This window comes from Delphinus delphis, chromosome 5 (genome assembly GCF_949987515.2).
Source record: "Delphinus delphis chromosome 5, mDelDel1.2, whole genome shotgun sequence".
NCBI lineage: Eukaryota > Metazoa > Chordata > Mammalia > Artiodactyla > Delphinidae > Delphinus > Delphinus delphis.
Window position 1 is genome coordinate 73741182 of NC_082687.1, and position 21471 is coordinate 73762652.

Sequence of the window (21471 nt, forward strand, 5' to 3'; positions counted from 1 at the left end):
GAACTAGAACAAAAAATTGCACAATTCGTATGGAAACACAAAAGACCCCGAATAGCCAAAGCAATCTTGAGAAAGAAAAACGGAGCTGGAGGAATCAGGCTCCCTGACTTCAGACTATACTACAAAGCTACAGTAATCAAGACAGTATGGTACTGGCATAAAAACAGAAATATAAATCAATGGAACAGGATAGAAAGCCCAGAGATAAACCCACGCACATAAGGTCACCTTATCTTTGATAAAGGAGGCAAGAATATACAAGGGAGGAAAGACAGCCTCTTCAATAAGTGGTGCTGGGAAAACTGGACAGCTACATGTAAAAGAATGAAATTAGAAGACTCCCTAACACCATACACATAAATAAACTCAAAATGGATTAAAGACCTAAATGTAAGGTCAGAGACTATAAAACTCTTAGAGGAAAACGTAGGCAGAACACTCCATGACATAAATCATAGCAAGATCCTTTTTGACCCACCTCCTAGAGAAATGGATATAAAACCAAAAATAAACAAGTGGGACCTAATGAAACTTAAAAGCTTTTGCACAGCAAAGGAAACCATAAACAAGACGAAAAGACAACCCTCAGAATGGGAGAAAATATTTGCAAACGAACCAACTGACAAAGGATTACTCTCCAAAATATACAAGCAGCTTATGCAGCTCAATATCAAAAAAACAAACAACTCAATCCAAAAATGGGCAGAAGACATTTCTCCAAAGAAGATATACAGACTGCCAACAAACACATGAAAGGATGCTTAACATCGCTAATCATTAGAAAAATGCAAATCAAAACTACAATGAGGTATCATCTCACACCAGTCAGAATGGCCATCATCAAAAAATCTACAAACAATAAATGCTGGAGAGGGTGTGGAGAAAAGGGAACCCTCTTGCACTGTTGGTGGGAATGTAAATTGATACAGCCACTATAGAGAACTGTATGGAGGTTCCTCAAAAAACTAAAAATAGAACTACCATACGACCCAGGAATCCCACTAACTGGGCATATACCCTGAGAAAACCATAATTCAAAAAGAGTCATGTACGACAATGTTCATTGCAGCTCTATTTACAATAACCAGGACATGGAAGCAACCTACGTGTCCACTGACAGATGAATGGATAAAGAAGATGTGGCACATAGATATAATGGAATATTACTCAGCCATAAAAAGAAACGAAATTGAGTTATTTGTAGTGAGGTGGATGGACCTAGAGTCTGTCATACAGAGTGAGGTGAGTCAGAAAGAGAAAAACAAATACCCTATGCTAACACATATATACGGATCTAAAAAACAAAATGGTTCTGAAGAACCTAGGGGCAGGACAGGAATAAAGACGCAGATGTAGAGAAGGGACTTGAGGACACGGGGAGGGGTAAGAGAAAGCTGTGACGAGGTGAGAGAGTGGCATGGACATATATACACTACCAAATGTAAAATAGATAGCTAGTGGGAAGCAGCTGCACAGCACAGGGAGATCAGCTCGGTGCTTTGTGTCCACCTAGAGGGGTGGGATAGGGAGGATGGAGGGAGATGCAAGAGGGATATGTGTATACGTACAGCTGATTCACCTTGTTATACAGCAGAAACTAACACACCATTGTAAAGCAGTTATACTCCAATAAAGATGTTAAAAAATATATATTATTCAAGATACTGATTGTGAGCAGGAATATGACCCAGACAGCACGGGTCTCCCAGAGAAAGTCTAGGCTGGGCCCTGTCTGCCGATGATACACTGTGTTAAAGTATTGCCTTCATTTAAACAGCTGAGTTTGAATGCCTACGGAAGTTGCATATTTTATTACTAATTCCTTATGTCACATTCATTTTGGTTGTTTCTTTTAGATTTTACTTTCCTGACTCACCATTTTGCTTCCAGGCATGATAACAACTGGGCAGAATGATAATCCATCTCTTTCTCTATGATTCAACTGACAGCATTATATCCGACAAAAACATTCTTTTACAATCAAAAGTTTGGAGACCGTTTTTGATTGAATCCCCTTTAAGTGAATCAAATACCTTATAAATTAAAATCACACTAAATGCATGATCTTATTCCTCAGTAGGAATTACTTACAGGCGTAGTTACAGGTGACTTTTCACTGCTTGGAGAATCCACTGTACAGAAAGAAAGGAAAAAAGATCACAATGTGAGTAGCTTCTAATTGTCTTTCTTTTTTGATCGTCTCAGTGGAGTGTGGTTCCTATGTCAGCTTCAAACCAACTTTTTTTGGTTAGCCAAGAGCATTAGAAAATCATGATAAAGCAGACCCCTGAAGCAGCTTGTACCCATCACCAAGAGAAGTTATGAGCAGGGTAATATGATTGATCACATCAATTAGCACCAGGTACTACATTATAGGAAGCGAAATCTATTCCTATGAGTGCTCATTTTAAGGCACCTTGCACTCTGGCTTGACTGACCAGTTCCCTCACTGTCTGACACAGAGAAGGATCACACAGAGAGAGGCCAGATGTCATCCAGGAAGTAGAGAAGGTGACACAGTTAACAAGAGGACCGTTACCAGTTCCAGGTAAATGCTTCTAATCTTTGTTTAAAAAAAAAGAAGAAGACCATAAAGAAAGAGGTGAATATTATTTCTTTGGATTTTCAAAATCAAAGTAAAATTCTGCGAATTTCCCCCAATTTTAGTACTGATAACTGGTACTGATATCAATGAACCAGCTCTTTGCTAACTGTGTGCCCCTGGAATCAGAAATGAAGAAAAGTACCAGATATAATTGGTTGCCCACAACATGGATTTTGCAAAAAAGAAATAGAGCTCCCCAGTATGCATTTTACCTGACTGGGAGAAAAACTGGGAACGTCGCCAAGAGTTCTGAACTCTCAGCAGAACGCTGGCAGTGCCAGGTGACTCTAGATCAGATGGCAGGACAGAACAAATAGAAAAACCATGAAAACAGGGCTGAGACTTGAATAGAACCACACTCCCAAGTACTAATGGAGGTTTGGCTGTCATCAGAACAAGGATTGAGAGTGAAAGTATCCAAAGTACAAAATACCTCAATAAAATGCACACAAAACCCGAAGATGTGGACAAAAGTCCATAGATGGGCCAGTTTACGCTATTGTTTGGTGTTGGGTGGGAGTTTAGGAGCTCATACTTAAAGGTGATATTGTTAAGATGCTGAATCTCAAAATGATGGGATGATGTGTGAGGTAAGGGCAAAGCGCACAGTTTACGTTGCTTTTGGAAAGCACTAGAAAAGTATAAAAGACAGCAGAGGTGAGTTCAATTATTCTTACACACTTTATAAATGTTATTATGGAAGTCTGTGGTGGCAGTTATATACGTGTGTAGTAAAAAGATGTGTATGTGTGTATCTGTCGTGGGGTGGCATCAAGCAGACAGTAGCTGAAGGCAAGCATTTGCATCCTTAACCTAGATGCGATGCTCATCTGTCATCGTTCTCAATGCAAATAAAGACAGTGGTTTTTAAAATGTGCACATATTTTCCTGAAACATCAATTCAAGATATCTTTCTACTATTGGGAGACAGTTGAGAAAAGGAAATCTGTCCTCTTTAAATGTCATTTTATGAATGTTTTCAGAGTATTTAAAGGCTATTTATGCACATGGGTATGTTCAAGGGAAATCTGTGGAGCATCACTAGGGCCCCCACACATCTGCAGTAGCCTGTCTGAGCAGTCGAGAAACAGACCACTTGGTGGAGATGGTGGCATCATCACTGTCCTGGGGAGAGAATGTTAGGTATGGCTCCAGGATTCCTGATCCTGACTCTACAGCTTCTTTGGACTTGATGTGCAGCCTCTGACTAGTCACTTAAATGTATGCTGACTTTTTTTTTTTTTTTTTTTTTTTTGTGGTACGCGGGCCTCTCACTGTTGCTGTCTCCCCCGTTGTGGAGCACAGGCTCCGGACGCGCAGCCTCAGCGGCCACGGCTCACGGGCCCAGCCGCTCCGCGGCGTGTGGGATCTTCCCAGACCGGGGCACGAACCCGTGTCCCCTGCATCGGCAGGCGGACTCCCAACCACTGCACCACCAGGGAAGCCCCTATGCTGACTTTTTATAGCTGGGCAAAGCCCTATACCCCCCGCCAACCCCCAATTAAAGACAAATCATGTCTTTTAAGACTACATTTATTAGAGGCCTTTTGCTACTTGAAAGATAGGAACTTTATACACTCCAAACAAGTATTAATGTTATTTTTACATCTACCAGTGATGTTTTTGGTACACAATTTAAACACATGCTTCAAGCCAGTGGTTTCCAGAGTGTGGTCCCTGGATCTGCAGCATCAGCATCACCTTTGGGAACTTGTTAGAAATGTAAGTACTGTGGCCCCAGCCCAGACCTACACAATCAGATGCTGTACGGGCGGGGTCCAGAGAGCAGTGTTTTAATTAATCCTGCAGGAGACCCTGCCACATCTCAGGTTTGAAAATTACTGCTATGTCTCTACAATATAAACACTCCTATTTTAAGGAGAGCATTTAAGAATGCTTTATTCCTGCCTGGAACCTTGCTTTATACTTCTACTCTTACTGCAACTATTCTGCAGCTACCAGATTATACTGTAGTGCTTATTCTAGGTCAGATGTTGAGCTAAATGCCTTGTTTTTTTTGTTTTTTTGGTTTATCTCATTTAATTCTTCCAACAACCCTATGAGGTTGGTACTGTTATTATTTCCAGTTTTCGGGTGACAGAGGTTAGAGAGAACTTGGTGGGTAAGATCATACAGATTAGAACTTGAAGAGCCAGAATTTGAAGCCAGGCCTTCTGTCTCCAGAGCCTGCAGCTGTCATTACAGCTTCCATGAGCCAGACAAGAGTATGGAACAGGTGTATGACAAATATAATCCCATCTTGAAGAATGATTTTGGAAATGCTCTAGTGCCACTGAATTTTATTTTTCATTCACCTTAGATAAAGCATGAAGTAAAGTCCCTTAATTCAACAGCACATTTTACAAAATCGAAATGCCTTACAACAGATAATTAGATGTAAAAATATCGAAGACAATAAAACTAATTAATATGGCTTAAAATATCTATTTCCTCTCTATATTACTTATATACACAATTAAAAAGTGCTAGAAATAGGGCAGAATTAAAATCTAAATGGGACCAATTGCTGGCCCAGTTAGGAGAGTTTACTTTTGTCACTTCCCTTCAGGACAGTAGCGCTGACGAATTTAAATCAAATGCTTTGAAGACAGTATTGAACTTGTTTCCACATTAAGAAGCTAGTGATCATCAGTACCTGTACCAATTAATTCCCTCCCGAGTACTTCCTGTTATGCAGATAGAGCCCAACTTATCTCCCAGCCGTCAACAAAGACTAATGGAAGCCAAGTAGCATTCTGCCACAGAGCTGCCCATCCTTGAAAAGAAAAGCAACAAGTCCCCAGCCACAATGACCCTGTACATCCTCTCTTTGCCTGGACGGATAGATCTATAAAGTGTACTGGGGAAAGCACGTTAAAAAAGAAAAACAAGAAACCTTATAGTTCTTGCCTCCTGAACTCTCACCGTTTTCACATCACATCAGTAAAGAGAGAGAACTCACACCAGTGAAGCCCGGTGGTCTGTCTCTTGTGAAGCATAGTCCCTATGGGTCATGGAATCCTCAGGACCCATCCCCCTACTGTTCACATCCCTCAGGCTCCTTTCTGGTGGTTGTGGGTGCCTGGGGTTCTTACCAAGATAAACGGATTCAAGTTGGCTCTTAAAGAATAATGGGGTGAATTCACAACCTATACATGGCCTAAAGGCACTTGGGGAGTTTGCAGTGGCCATTGCCATTTTAAGACCTTCCTAGGCCCTAAACGCCCATATTTTTCGAGGCCATCCCTCCCTAAATTATACCAAACATGTTAAAATGTATCAAACATGGGACAAAGTGAGAGAGTGGCATGGACATATAAACACTACCACATGTAAAATAAATAGCTAGTGGGAAGCAACTGCATAGCACAGGGAGATCAGCTTGGTGCTCTGTGACCACCGAGAGGAGTGGGATAGGGAGGGTGGGAGGGAGATGCAAGAAGGAGGAGATATGGGGATATATGTATATGTATATGTATAGCTGACTCACTTTGTTATACAGCAGAAACTAACACGCCATTGTAAAGCAATTATACTCCAATAAAGATGTTAATAAAATAAAATAAATCAAACATATGAAATATATTAAGGTTTATCCTCAGCCTATATATATATGTGTTCCATATAACTATATATTCTAACTGTAAAGAATTTTTGGAAAGATTAAAGTTTTTGGCTCTGAGTAACACGTTGAATCTATGATCATGAATGTTTCTTGGTAATCATCACGCACAGCCAGGAACTATGACGGGGCAAGAAAATCTGACTTTCTTCCAAAATCACTGTCAAATTAAATGAATATTTTAGGAAGACTAGACAATTAACAGTTAATGAACTTGACATAATATTAAGATCATAAACTCTTTATTAAAGTTATTGATTTTTTAATTTTTAAAATATTTAAGAGCCAATAAAAGTGATTTTCGGGTATCAAATACTGGTATAGGCCCTATTGTGCCTACAGTGTCTGGCTGACAAAACGGTCTTGGCAGCGGGAGTTTCTGGCTAAGCCAAACAGAGACTGTAGCTCCAGACCTCCATTCGGAAGTGATTAATTCAGCCATCATGGACTCTGGCAAACCCAACGGCTAAAGGTACATCAACATAAAGGAAGTGATCTGCCTTGAAAATGAAGAATATTTCACTACAGATGGGCCCAGCAGAACACGTAGAACTGAAACAAAACACTTCTATCTTTTTACCTTGAGAACTGAGATTTGGCAAAGGTAATTGGCTGCTTTCAGGCATTTTGTCCAGAAATGGAAACGTCAGGGTTGCTTCTGGTTCTGGAGATTTTGGCTTTACCACCTGGATCATGGGCAACAGACATACATATTACAAGTATTGTCCATTACTAAATGCACAGGTGAAATAAAATTTAAGGATCCATGGCTACAATAAGTCAAGAAGCCCAAACATTTAAATTGTAAATGGAAAATGTTGCCCCTTCTCCAAACCCCTTCGTGCTTTTCTACATTAATAGAGAGGTCAATTTTTCAGAGAAATCAAACTAGAGCATAAAAATTTGATGATCATGTTTCTTCAAACTCAGAGGACAATATTCCATATTTGAGATAATATATCACTCTGTTTCATGTTCTTATTGGGATCAATCACGGTTTCTCTTCTTGGTACTACATCATACTGAATTTGTAATGTCAGGAAGTGAGATGTTCCACATAAGATCTAAAAAAAATCTTACTATGTAAGTATTAAATATTAAAGTAATATTACCTTCTAATGGGCATTATTCTTGAGACACTACACACTCCTCCCAACAAATTTACGCAAAGCACATTAAAGACAATATACTGTGCTTGTTGACAAAGAAGCATTATTGTAAATAACCATTATATCAAATAGTGCCATAGCGATGATGCCCTTAATGGGATTTTTGAAGCATGTTAGACCACATGACCTTATGGTAAATAGATCCAAAGTTACAGGCTTTAAAAATTCTTATGTTTGCTTTGTAAAAACAGATTTTTCTTGTTATTGTTAGTTAATTTTATTTTGTTTCTCCCCAATCGGAAGGGCCTTTGGTAGAACACCCTCCTTCCGATTTGTTGCTTCTAATCAACTGATTTCTGAAAGACCAGATAACCAAACTAACGACCAAAATAAAGAGTCAGTAGACTCTGAGCAGAGATCGGAATGAGGAGTGTGGCTGTATCGGTTCCGATGTCCTTTTAGCTGCTTACAGAATCTTCTCTGATTCACTGGCTGGTGGCCATGAAGAGATTAATTTTATGGCCAGTGGGCGAGTGAGGCTCTAGAGCATTTGTTTCATCATAAGTTGATCTCTTATTTGGTCCTCAGGATGATTTCATGTCTAGAATTTCTCCTCAGTAAGATTTTATTTTTCTTGATGAATAATATATTCAACCCTAATGGAATCTTGAAGAAAATACAGTTAATTGTTCTGCATTACAGAGGTCAACCAGATATCCAAATGAACTTCAGTGTTAAAACATGCAGCAAAACCTAAGGCCTAGATTTACCAAAGTTGACAACCCTCAGATCTTAAGCTCATACCATTTCCTCCATAGTGGAACTGACAAAAATATGTTTCAGATAATGCCTGGTTGTAAACGAAACAGTTAATCTCAGCAGAAATGCTCAAAATACCCACTATGTAAAAGGTCAGCCTGTGTGCATTGGTACTTTGTTTTATAAAGGTAACACTCTCAAGTGAAATCAGAAAATGAAAGCTGTTGCAACCACTGTCATCATCTTTCTTTCTTTCTTTCTCTAAAAGTTAACTGTAAAGTAGAGAAAGGAGAAAAGGAGAAATTCACATGGTGTGAAAAGCATTGGGTTCACAGACCATAATTCCATTTGCTAATCATCTAGCAGAGATTCTTAACCTGGAGTCCACAGAAAAGAAGTCATGTGGTTATACATATTTCGTACTACTTGATACCAAGGAAAACTTGGTAATGCTGTGTATTTTATGGTTTAAACAATATTATTCTGAGAATAATGTTTACCAGATAGACAAAGGGTCCACGGTGCATGTACACGCGTGGGCACACGTCCAGCGTGCGCGTGTGCACACACACACATACACACAAAGTTAAGAACCCCTGAAAACAATTTTTTCCATAGTAGGGTAGCCATGACACTGGGGGTCCAAAGATGGATCACATAGATGAGGTTACACAGATGAGGAATGCAGATGAATATTTTTTATGTTATGGTATCCATTTTGTTTGATTTTAAAAATATTTTTTCTAGCAATGTTATGAGTTTTCCTTTCATTTTATATTTACATAGGAAAAAAGGTCAATTTGCAAGAAGAAGAAATAAATAGATTACAAGTGTAATGTGGGTCAGGCACAACCTGCAAGGGCAGGAAATCCTGTCTGCCCCCAACACTTTTCCTACAGTTAGGTTCTTCTGTTCAGACCTCCAGACCATTTTTTAATTCTCTATGTATAACAATGGGGGAGTAGCTAGAGTCTGAAATCCCCAAAAGGCATCAGGGAAGCAGGCATTTTTGGGTTCCACCAGGCATACAGCACTCTCAGCATCTTAAGGCCAGGGGCTGTGTCTTATTCACTGTTGAATATCCAGTGTCTGCAGAGTGCTTGGCACAGAGTAGGTGCACAACCACTACTGGTTGAGTAGATGATAGATGAACCAGAACTAGAAGTGGTAAAATTTTCACTCTAAAGTCAAATCCAAATTTAGGTTTAATTTTTAAAGTTGGAATATCACCACATAAAGTATCCAGTAGGCAAGTCAGTTGTACTCTATCTTGGTGACCCATCAGAATCACCTGGGGACCTTTTGAAAATACAGATGCCTGAGCCCTGTTCCCAGAGACTGAGATTTATATGACCTGGTATCTATTAAATTCTAAAGGGTAACCAAGGTTGAGGACAAGAGGTACAAAAGATGACTTTTAGACTGTGCCTGAAAACAAACTAAATTAATATGAAAGAGATGAGACTCCAAACAAAGAAGAAATTTAATAAAAACAAGATGTTAAAACCCATTATATCAGAATAATAATTTTCTTGTTTCCTTGTTATTCAAGTTCAGAGGCATCAGAAGTACCATTACTGTAAAACAGGTAAATATCGGAAAGAGAATATGGAGTAAGTTACAAATAAGCAAGTTCATGCACAGCAAACTAAAACCTAACTGCAAAGCTTTATAACAGATATCTATACTACATTTTTCTTTTAAATGTATATAAATTTTATAAAAATTTTTATTTATATAATTTTTATAAAAATTTTTATAAAAATAATTTTATAAAAATTAGCCATTTAGAATAAATTTTAAAAGATGTTGAAAGAATATATATACCACTTATTATTAATAGAGAGGTAGGTTTCAGTGACTTTTTCTCTCTCTTGCTCTATTTCTATGTTTTTTATTTATATATTTTATGTATACTTACACATACTATTTGATAGATTTGTTACATACTTCCATGTATATCACTGTAAATATACATTAAAAATAAATAGCTATAGGCTGAATGTTTGTGTCCCCCCAAAATTCATATGCTGAAACCCTAACCCCCCAAGGTAATGGTATTGGGAGCTGGGCCTTCTGGGAGGTGATTAGGTCATGGGGGTGAAGATCTCATGAATGGGACTAGTGATGGTATAAAAGAGACTCAGGACCCTTGGCCCTTCTGCCGAGTGAGGGCACAGCAAGAAGACAGCCGTCTGTGAGTCAGGAAGTGGGTTCTCACCAGATGCTGACTGTCAGCGCCTTGCTCTCGCCCCTCCCAGCTGCCATAAGCGACAGAAATAAATTTCTGTTGTTTATAAGCCACCGAGTCTATGTTTTCTGTTATAGCTGCCCAAGTGGACTAACACAGACATCTTTCTATAGGTAGTTACATTTTTTTTTTACAATGAACATGTATTATATTTGTATTAAGAAAAAAAAATACAGATCAAAGGTAGGAAACAAGATCAGGAGAGAAAATAAACCTTCATTACAAAACGGTGCCACCATGGCAGCCAGCAGTACCACGAAGCCACGTGAATCGTGGACTTAACGGCTTTAGTCCACCTCACCTTTTGTGACAGCACCAGTTCCACCTTTCCACTCATTTCGTTTTCCGGTTTCTTCTGGTCTTTCTCTTCTGGCACCTCGTTCTTCACCTGGGGGCTGGAGGAAAGCTCCACAAAGGCCACGGTCGGGCTGGATCGAGTCACAGTTGATGTAAAACACTGTGGCTCTGAAATGGAGTTACATTCAGAAACATAAAGAACAAGATGAAAACCATATAAAGGCTCATTGGTCCTGCCATGCCAGGAAGTACACTGAGTACATATCTTGCCCGGGGCAACACGGAGCTGGATTACAGTGTGATGAGAGGTACAAAAGAGCTTCAGGTACTAGAATTCTCTAGGGTCTTTCAAGATATTATTAAAAAATAAAGCAACATAAAACACATCAAAGAACCCCACTATGAAAAACTTAAGTTCTGAATAAGAGTCCCAGTTTACATATGAATAACACTACATGAAACAAAATGCTGGTAGGAAATATTACGAGAGGTGGGTTGGACAGGTGAACATTTATAGATAATTTCTATCCAAATTTCTTTCCAAATGAGGGGCAGCCTGACTCTTCCTTTTGTATTTCAATGTTCCTTTTTAACATCATGTTTTCATAATTGGAATGTGTTAGGGATTGTGTGGTTAAAATCAATATAATGCAATGAAAATTAAGTGTTCTCGGGTATACAAAGAAGAATTTGGTACAGTCTAAAGTGGGTGGAAAAGTCACCACCTGAGGGGGCATATCAGAATGTGGAGGTACAGTCTAGTTTGAAAAAGTATACACTAAAATTTTTAGTAATGACTTTTAATTTACTTTACAATGCCATTTAAAAATAACTTGGTATTAGAAAAGGGTGAGAGGTTTTCATGTTTATCAAAAGAAAAAATGTGTTTAAAATATCGAGAAATATTACTTTAGGGAAGAGTGGGTTTCTGTTCATACTCACTGTTCATATTTGTGGCATTACTTTATTCTTTCAAACTATTCATTGGGTTTACCACTTCAGCATCTTTTTTTTTTTTTTTTTTTTTTTTGCGGTATGCAGGTCTCTCACTGTTGTGGCCTCCCCGTTGCGGAGCACAGGCTCCAGACGCGCACGCTCAGCGGCCATGGCTCACGGGTCCAGCCGCTCCGCGGCATGTGGGATCTTCCCGGACCGGGGCATGAACCCGCGTCCCCTGCATCGGCAGGCGGACTCTCAACCACTGCGCCACCAGGGAAGCCCTCAGCATCTATTTTTATGATATATTTTTAATCTGTCTTATCTATTGTTGTTACTGTGTGTTAAATATAACCCTCAGTTTTTAGCATTATTGATTAGGGGAAATATAACTCTCTTATGATGACGGAGATAAACTTTCAACAAAATGAGGGCTTCCCAGGTGGCGCAGTGGTTGAGAATCCACCTGCCAATGCAGGGGACATGGGTTCGTGCCCCGGTCCGGGAAGATCCCACATGCCACGGAGCGGCTGGGCCCGTGAGCCATGGCCGCTGGGCCTGCGCGTCCGGGGAGAGGCCACAACAGTGAGAGACCAGCGTACCAAAAAAGAAAATAAAAACGAAGTAAGGTAGCAAAAAGCATGGGTTCCTGTTTTTTTTACAGCAAGATAAATCACTTGGTCAGAATTTCCCCCAGGAAGTCACTAGGTGGCAGCACAACCACACCAGTCACAGAGCCTCATTCACTACCTTTTCTATTTTCATTCTCTTAAGAGTTATCACGCTTTACCTTAAAACTAGTCTGTTATAAAAACAAACCTGATGAGGCAACTTCTGTATTCCCTTTTTCTGTTTTTTCACCATCATTCTCATCTTCTTGACTGTTTGTTTCCGTTTCTTCAGTCGTTGCCTAAAAGAAAGATATTTTTCCACCTTGAATACATTATCCCTTTGAAGGTTCTAGAAGGTAAAGGATTTCTTTCTCTTTTTTCCAGTAGTAATTTTCAGGCCAACGAGGTGAGCTGCCTATATGAATTCACTCTTTTCTATTTCCAGTGGTGAAAGGCTGGCACCTTTCACCACTGGAACGTCGGAAAGAGACGTTCCGTGAAGGAGAACATAAGTGCTGAAGCAGAACCATGTTATGAGGGCACACAACCCCACTACCTCCCCACCTCCTCTGACTGCCTCTTTTTCCTTCCTTTCACTATCAGTTTTTCAAAATCATAGTTACCACTCTCTTGCTTCCAAATGGCTTTACAGTTGGCTTAGGGTCATATCACCAGTGAAAAAAATATTTTTTTCAAGTTGCAATTAACCTCTCAGTAGCTTGTCTTCAGCACAGATGCTGGTGGCTCTTAGCACTGTGCATTTTATTCTTGAAGTTCTCTCCCTTTCTGGGCTCTCAACAACTTTCTGTTACCCAACTTCTCATATTCCACCCCCCCCACCCATAATTTCTGAAAGAAACTGAAGAAGACACAAAGAAATGGAAAGATATCTTATATTCGTGGAATGGAAGAATTAATATTGTTAAAATATCCCCATTACCCAAAGCAATCTACAGATTCAATGCAATCCCTCTAAAAATTCCAATGGCATTTTTCACAGAAATAGAAAAAAAAAAAAACCCTAAAATTCATATGGAAATACGAAGGACCCCAAATAGCTAAAGCAATCTTAAGCAAGAAGAACAAAACTGGAAGCATCACATTTCCTGATTTTAAACTATGTTACCAAGCTACATTAATCAAAACAGTTTGGTACTGGCATAAAAACAGACACATAAATCAATGGAACAGAACATCCAGAAATCAACCCACACTCTCATGGTCAACTAATTTTTGACAAAGGCACCAAGAATACAAAATGGGTAAACGATAGACTTTTCAGTAAATGCTGTTGGGAAAACTGGATATCGACATGCAAAAGAATGAAATTGGACTCTTATCTTACACCATACACCAAAATCAATGTCTAAATGGATAAAAGACTTAAAAGTATGACTGCAAACCATAAAACTCCTAGAAGAAAACAGGGGGAAATCTCCTAGGCATTGGTCTTAGCAATGATTTCTTGGATTTGGCACCAAAAGCAAAAATAAACAAGTGGGACTACATCAAACTGAAATGTTTCTGGACAGCAAAGGAAACAAATAACAAAATGAGAGGGCAATCTATGGAATGGGAGAAAATATTTGCAAATCATACATCCAATAGGGGATTGATATCCAAAATACAAAAGGAACTCTTACAACTCAATAGCAAAAAACATCAAATAAACCAACTTAAAAATGGGAAAAGGACCTGAATAGACATTTTCCCAAAGAAGATATACAAATGGCCAACTGAAGTCATGTATATGAAAAGATGCTCAACATCACTAATCACCGGGGAAATCAAAACTACAGTGAGATATCACCTTATATCTTTTAGGGATTGTTATTATCAAAAAGTCAAAAGAGGGGCTTCCCTGGTACAGTGGTTAAGAATCCGCCTGCCAATGCAGGGGACGTGGGTTCGAGCCCTGGTCGGGAAGATCCCACATGCCGCGGAGCAACTAAGCCCGTGCACCACAACTACTGAAGCCCACGCACCTAGAGCCTGTGCTCCGCAACAAAGAGGAGGCACCGCAATGAGAAGCCTGCTCACTGCAACCGAGAGTAGCCCCTGCTCGCCGCAACTAAAGAAAGCCCGCGTGCAGCAACGAAGACCCAACGCAGGCAAAAAAAAAAAAAAAAAGTCAAAAGATGACAAGTGTTGTTGAGAATGTGGAGAAAAGGGAACCATTGTACACTGATGGTGGGAATATAAATTGGCACAGCCATTATGGAAAACAGTATGGAGTTTCATCAAAAATTTAAAATAGAACTATTATATGATCCAGCAATTCCACTTCTAGGTATATATAGCCAAAGGAAATGAAATCAGTATCTCGAAGAGATATCTGTACTCCCATGTTCATTGCAGCATTATTCACAATAGCTAAGATATGGAAACAACCTAAATGTTGATGGATGACTAGATAAAGAAAATATGTATATATTATTCATATATTCTGATATGTAAATATTACTATTATATGCACAAATATCAATATTATACACACATATACAATGGAATATTATTGAGCCTTTAAAAAGAAGAAAATCCTGTCATTTGCGACAATATGTATGAACCTGGAGAACATTATGCTGAGTGAAATAAGCCAGACACAGAAAGACAAATATTGCATGATCTCAGTTACATCTGGAATCTACAAAATTAAAATTAAAAAATGCTAGACCCGTAGTAACAGAGAGTAGAATGGTAGCTACCAGAGGCTGGGGCATGGGGGAAAAGTGAAGGAGAAAAAAAAAGTAAAATGATTGTTGCCTGGGTCTGAGGGGAGGGGGCCATGGGGAACTATTGTTTAATGGGTACAGAGTTTCAGTTTAGCAAGATGAAAAGCGTTCTGGAGACAGATGGTGGCAATGGTTGCACAATATGAATGTACTAAATACTACTAAACTGTGCACTTAAGAATGGTTAAGATAGTAAATTTTATGTTTTACTTTACCACAATAAAAAAATGGAAGAAAATTTGTAAAAAAAATTATTTGCAAATTTTCAAAGTTAAAAAAAAGACACAAGGAAACTTTAAGCCACTAGCCTTTCAAGCTGCTAAAGAATTTTATAAGAGCATCTAGTGGCAAAGATATGCTTTTTCTTTTGGAGGATGGGGTAGTTTTGACATCTTCATAACTAGATGAGCACTTTCTAATGATGGATAACCGTGTATCAATTCTGGAAGAACATAATATTAAATTAACATGCACCTTTAAAACCCTAGGAAGGAAATAAGCATCATATTTATACTACTTAATGGATTTTGTAACTTTTTAATACATCAAGAAGCCTGAATTGAAACCCTTTAAGAGACTTAATGAGTGGAAATGGTTAAATGAACCAAAGTCTCTTTTATTATAGTGAAGTTACATATATATGTTCTCTGTGTGTGTGTACACTGTTATATGAACAACTGACATGAGAGTAGTATTTGAAGACCCACCAGCCTAGTATTACAACAGAATAACCTGGGTTTAATAATTTAAAGTGTCCCCCCCCCCACATAGAAGTATTAATACATAGTGTTTTTTGTTTTATGATGTTAATATATAAATAGTCAGAGATACTGATTTTTAATATATAAAATACTGTCTGAAATACTGATTTTTACGTTTTCTCCCCAAATGGATTAGATTATGGAAAAGTATCTGAGGTTGGGAAACAAATTTGCAGTTAAATATTGATGTATGATGTTCTTGAGAACGCTGGTGTTTCCAGTGACTGGGAAATAAATAACTACAAAAACTGAGCCAAAGCCTTCCCAGCCCAAACATGAACAAAGAAATGGACATATTTTATTAAATCTTAGATGCCATCAAGCTTAAGTTGTATTATTTTAGGTACTACTAAGAAAGAAAACAAACTACTAAACAAACTAAATAGGACACACTATTGATTATAAGACATATCCTGAAAAAAAAAAAAAGACATGTCCTGATTTAGAGATGCTCAAGTGTGGCAAGTGTGCCCCTTGGAATCAATGAAATGAGATAATTCATGAAGTCCTTTAGACATAGTTTTTTAAAATTTATTTATGTTATTTATTTGTTTTTGGCTGCACTGGGTCTTCGGTGCTGTGCGCAGGCTTTCCCTAGTTGTGGCGAGCAGGGGCTACTCTTTGTTGTGGTGCGTGGGCTTCTCATTGCCGTGTCTTCTCTTGTTGCAGAGCACGGGCTCTAGGCGCACAGGCTTCAGTAGCTGTGGCACGTGGGCTCAGTAGTTGTGGCTCACGGGCTCTAGAGCGCAGGCTCAGTAGTTGTGGCCCATGGGCTTAGGCTCCGCGGCATGTGGGATCTTCCCGGACCAGGGCTCGAACCCGTGTCCCCTGCATTAGCAGGCGGATTCTTAACCGCTGCGCCACCAGGGAAGCCCTAGACATAATTTATAATGCAGAAGAGACAAAGTCCTCAAGCACTACTTCAATAAGGATGATTTTTCTAGCACACCTCACTTCAGTAATATTTTACTTATGCATGACTAATGCAGAACTTCGATTTTCAAGAATACTCATGTTTCTGGATGCATTTCTATGTGGCTTAACACTCAAATACTGAACTCCCAGATGACCCAATTTATCTTCCCTTGAAATTATGTTTTAAAGGTTATACACTGTTGTCACTGTAGCCATGGTCAATCTTTACTAGATTTCCCACATGTCAGCACTCGATGTGGATTACCTTCCTTAGTCCTCAGAGCAAGCTTGTATAAAGTATGCACCAATACGATTCCCTTTATACAGGTGAGGAAGCTGAGGCCCGGGAGGCTAAGTCACTCACCCAGAGTCACATCGCTAGTAGGCAGGGGAGGTAGGAACCCTGACCTGTGCTGGTAACCTCAATGCTCCAACATCTGGACTTGGAGTCACACCCACTGCCAACTTCTCCCCAGGTATTTAAAGGTTTTGACCCATAAGAGGCAATCCCGAACCTGAGTGTCCCAAGTTTATTGCTGAAATGATTCAAACTGCCCTTTCCATGCCCTTTCCTTCTCATCCATTCTACCTCATCCTTTCCATTCTACCTCTCATCCATTTATTATGCAAAAGATGAGAACTCTCCGGGATCTCTCGGGACAGGAGGCAAGTTAGCCAAGTCTCCACTTCCCAGGGCAGCTTGAGACCGGACCACCCCCAGCCATCACCTCATCTTGAGGCTTTTGATCCAGGCCAGGTTCTGAGCGGGGCAGGGACCCAGCATGGTATCTGACATAGAGCCAACATGTAACCCATGATAGGGGAGCAAATGTTAGATGCATTATTTATGAAATTTATACTGTCAAGCTTAGTTTAAATGCATACTAGTCATCAAAATCAAGCTATTACTAACAAAATATTCAGGATAAATTAAGAGAAAAAGCAAGTTACAACACAATTTGAATAACATGATGCCCCCAAAATATTTTCTATACACTGAGAAAAAGAGAAGGATGCACATTTTAAAAAATCTTAACTTCTGAGTGGCTGGAGTAATAACTAGTTTATTTTTTTTATGGTTTTCTATATTCTGCTATATATATATATAGACTATATATAATCAAGGGAAATCCCAAAGCCAGTTTAATTAACGTCTGTCTGATACTCCATTCTGAAGTCTTGTTACTTTTGTACTCACATCATTACTTCAAAGGTAATGAGTTCAAAATTGGCAGTTTTAACCAGTGCCGATGGACTCAGAGATTTGCCTGAAACAAACCTGTCTTGCTGGAAAATGTGCTTTATGGCCCACACGTTCCTTTGGTTATAGCTGAAAAGAGGAGAAGCCTTCCCTTCTCCAACTGGTAATACTGTCTCAAGAATGAAAATAAAAACAGATCCCTGGACATGAATGAATGAGAGCACAGAAAGGTTACAGGGGCCTAAGCCGGGAGTTGGCGTCCCCCTGACTAAGAACACCATCTAAACTGGCCCTGGTGCCAGACCGAGCCCTGAGGCCACAGGTGGGAGGTGGCAGTTTCCTGGCTTGAGAGGGACATGGTCTAGCCACAGATCTGCCTGGCTTTGGGCTGTTCTTTTAACAAGAATCTTACTGGTGAACCAGCCCAGAGAGCGTCTCTGTGGAATGAATTGGATATATGAAGCAGGAGAGGACAAATGGTCCTGAGACCCAGGGTCTGAGTGGCCCTGTTTCTAGGACAGAGGAGGTATGAAAGCTTGGACTGATCATTTAACCTCTACAGGTTGGAAGGTGTGATGTCCGAGGTCCTTACCTGAGCTGCTATTCGGTGACTCTGACTGACTGTCCGGCTCCAGTCCTGAAGAACTTATCTGGACGCAAGCCTGGAAAATCAGTCTATTTATGTCTTGGCACCAGGACCCAGGTGCCACATATATGCCATGCATATGTTTCCCTTTTTGCTTTTATATCACCAAATATCTATTTTCACTGGTTGAAACAGGATCTACGTGGAGAATCAGCCTTTCCACTCCTTAAACTTTTTCTTTTTGCCTTAAACTTCTCCAGCCAACAATGTGCGGGTCTGACCCAGGTTTGATTTTTTTTATTGTTCCTGATGTATACTATCTTGAAGTCAGTAAATGCTTTCAGACCTAAATATCTTTAATGACTTAATTAGAGTATTAAATCTAATGCTCTTGCAACTACTTCTGGATGGAGTAAAACAGTTTCTAGAGAAATGTCTGTTGACATTTGACATCTAAAAGGAATCTGCAGTTGGTCACAGTTGTAAGGCAAACAGCACCTACTCAAATGCCTTCACCCTGCTCTCACTGCAAAATGAAATGTTTCAAGAAAGATCTGATTGTCTGTTTTCCTGGATCAGAAAACATTAGTAAAGTACTGAATTTTCAAGAGGAAGGCCTAGAGCTTTGTCAAGGTGGAAAGATCTTGTTACTTAGTTTGAGAAACGCAGACGAAGTTGTTTAGATCCCTCAGAGCTGAGTCTGGCCGTTGGTCCATGAGGGAGAATTGCCACAGACCCGGTGGGAGGGTGCTGCCAGCGCAGAGGGCATGCAGGACATCGGTTGGGATGAGCTGGCAAGAAGGTGCTGACAGGAGGTCAGCGGGTGAGAGTCCCGGGGGTTTAGGTGGCAGAGGGAAGCCAGACTTGGGAAAGAGTGAATAATAGGAGAACCAAAAAGAGCTGCTGGAAGAAGCGTGTGAGCATCTGCAAGGGCAATTGTCTTCTGGAAAAAGCTGTTCATGTCTGTTTGCTTCCTAGAGAATTACAGCTGGAGCTACTGACGGGCTGAGTTGGAAGACAACATGGAATTTATCCCATTTGTTTGAAATTCACATCTGTTCAATATGGTGATTCTGATGACCTTACTTTAACCTAAAAAACTTTGCACCTATCACCCTTTCAGCCTTCTGAAAAATATACGGTAACTTTCTTTCTCCCATTTGTTGAATGACAATGTTAAAACTAACTTAAGGGCACCTCTGTGAGTCACTGTGACATCATGCTAAGTGCTCTATACATATGAATTCTCACGATAACCATCAGATGCCTATACTATTATTATCCTTATTTTAAATATAAACTGAGGCTCAGGGGGGGTTTGGTCTTTGACCTAGTGCATGGGGTACTTTAGGTATTTTAGGAAAGGGTCATTTTTGGCAACAACAAGGCAGGAAGAGATTCAAAGACAAGTATAGCTCACAGTGGATCAAGAAAACACTAGACTATCTTGAAGGCAGACATTTCTCTGTAGGTCACTAAACAGGATAAATTAGTCCTTAGATTAAAAGACCTTCCAAATTCTTTTCCAATCCTGGATTCTACAAGTCTAGTATTTGTGCTATGATATGATTTTCTTACAGAAGCGAATATTTTAAAATGCAAAAAAAAAGTGAGTGTTAGATTTCCACTGGGAAATATCTCAGGGATAACTGGGAGGGGCCGTGGGAGCCCCAATCCCTCTGGGTGGAGTGTATGGCATCTAGTCACCCTCATCACCTCTTAGCCCTGTGATCCCCTCTTGAGGTCTTTGCTTCTGCTAGTCGCAACATGAGGAACAGCTTGCTCCCCCTCCGTTCCAATGCAAATCCTACAAGTTGACTTTGAAACTCACATAAAACCTTCCCAACTAGACTAACTGCAGCCTACCATGATCTTACCTGTTCCTTGCCGTTTTATGTCCCTCTAGGCTTCTAACCCTGTTTTCTAGCACTTAATTAAATATTATTTTACATACTTTGCTAGTTGCTTTATGAAAATTACTCTCATAGCAAGTTTATGAGTTTCTTTTTCAATTTCAAAAATGGGCCACAGAGTAGGTCATTTATTCATGCTTATCAGGTAACGGACAACCATCGGCACAACGGCTCTCATGATCTCATTACCTTAAAGGTGATTCAAATGAGGATGATCTGGAGTTTGTTGGTCTCAATAGATATAACCAGAGTATTAAAAATTAATAACAAGCCAAACTTAATTTAGGCTCTATTTCTAAAGTAAGAGTCGATGGTCCCAAGAGTTTCTAATGAGAAAGATGAGGTAGAAGGAACCTGAAGACATGACGTCATACGCAAAAGTGGTTGTGCTGACCCAAGAGGCTGACCCTCCAACCTCACACCCCGTGGCCCATTGCAGCGTGGTGCCCACCCTTCTCTGCCGCTCGGCCTCTCCGTCTGAATTAATGCTCCTGCCTACTGGTACTGTGCCCTTTGAATAGTTCCAGCTCACCCTGAAGGAACTGTGACATTTTAGTGGTGGGTGAGGCTACTCCTTTGTAAAAAGTATATCTGTTGGGAATGCAGTTTTGGGAAGAAAGACACTATTTAAAAAGAAGAACACTATTCCTTTGACAGCCCCACAGAATGGGGCAAATGAATTAGAAACAGCAAATCAAGGCAAGCTGGTAAAAAGCCCTGGGAGGCTGTTGAGTGCAGCTTCCTGTTTTAAGCTGGTCACCATATTTTGCCATGACCAATGAATTCTACCGTTTCAATGGGAATATACTGGCTGAAACACAGTCAAGAAATGCTTTTCCTGGAACATGGAGAAGGAAGTAAAACGAGGAGTAGGTTTAAAAATGGCTCTTAGGGGATCTCCCTGGTGGCGCAGTAGTTAAGAATCCACTTGCCAATGCAGGGGACACGGGTTCGAGCCCTGGTCCGGGAAGATCCCACATGTCACGGAGAAACTCAGCCCGTGCGCCACAACTTCGCTCACCACAACTAGGGAAAGCCCACGCGCATTGAAGACCCAACACAGCCAAAAATTAATTAATGAAAAGAAAACGGCTCTTAGGATAACATATTATAAATGGAAAACTTTTGGTGTCATAAGTTGTAAGCGAGTATGAAGAGTGTTTTGGCTAAAAT

General features: G+C 39.9%; 1 protein-coding gene across 16 annotated transcripts in view; it reads right to left on the reverse strand.

Annotated features, from left to right (window-relative positions):
• LIMCH1 (LIM and calponin homology domains 1) overlaps nucleotides 1-21471 on the reverse strand; it is a 339718-nt gene that overhangs the window by 31806 nt on the left and 286441 nt on the right. For 10 of the 16 annotated variants that reach the window (XM_060012645.1, XM_060012642.1, XM_060012644.1 and 7 more), the window contains 4 exons: nucleotides 12399-12489; nucleotides 10648-10811; nucleotides 6808-6913; nucleotides 2092-2132 (listed from right to left, as the gene is read on the reverse strand). In XM_060012645.1, coding sequence (XP_059868628.1) covers nucleotides 2092-2132; nucleotides 6808-6913; nucleotides 10648-10811; nucleotides 12399-12489 — 402 coding nt within the window. Of the gene's footprint in view, nucleotides 1-2091; nucleotides 2133-2817; nucleotides 2893-6807; nucleotides 6914-10647; nucleotides 10812-12398; nucleotides 12490-21471 lie in introns of all 16 variants that reach the window. The other 6 variants (XM_060012643.1, XM_060012637.1, XM_060012641.1 and 3 more) reach the window with 1 other exon arrangement.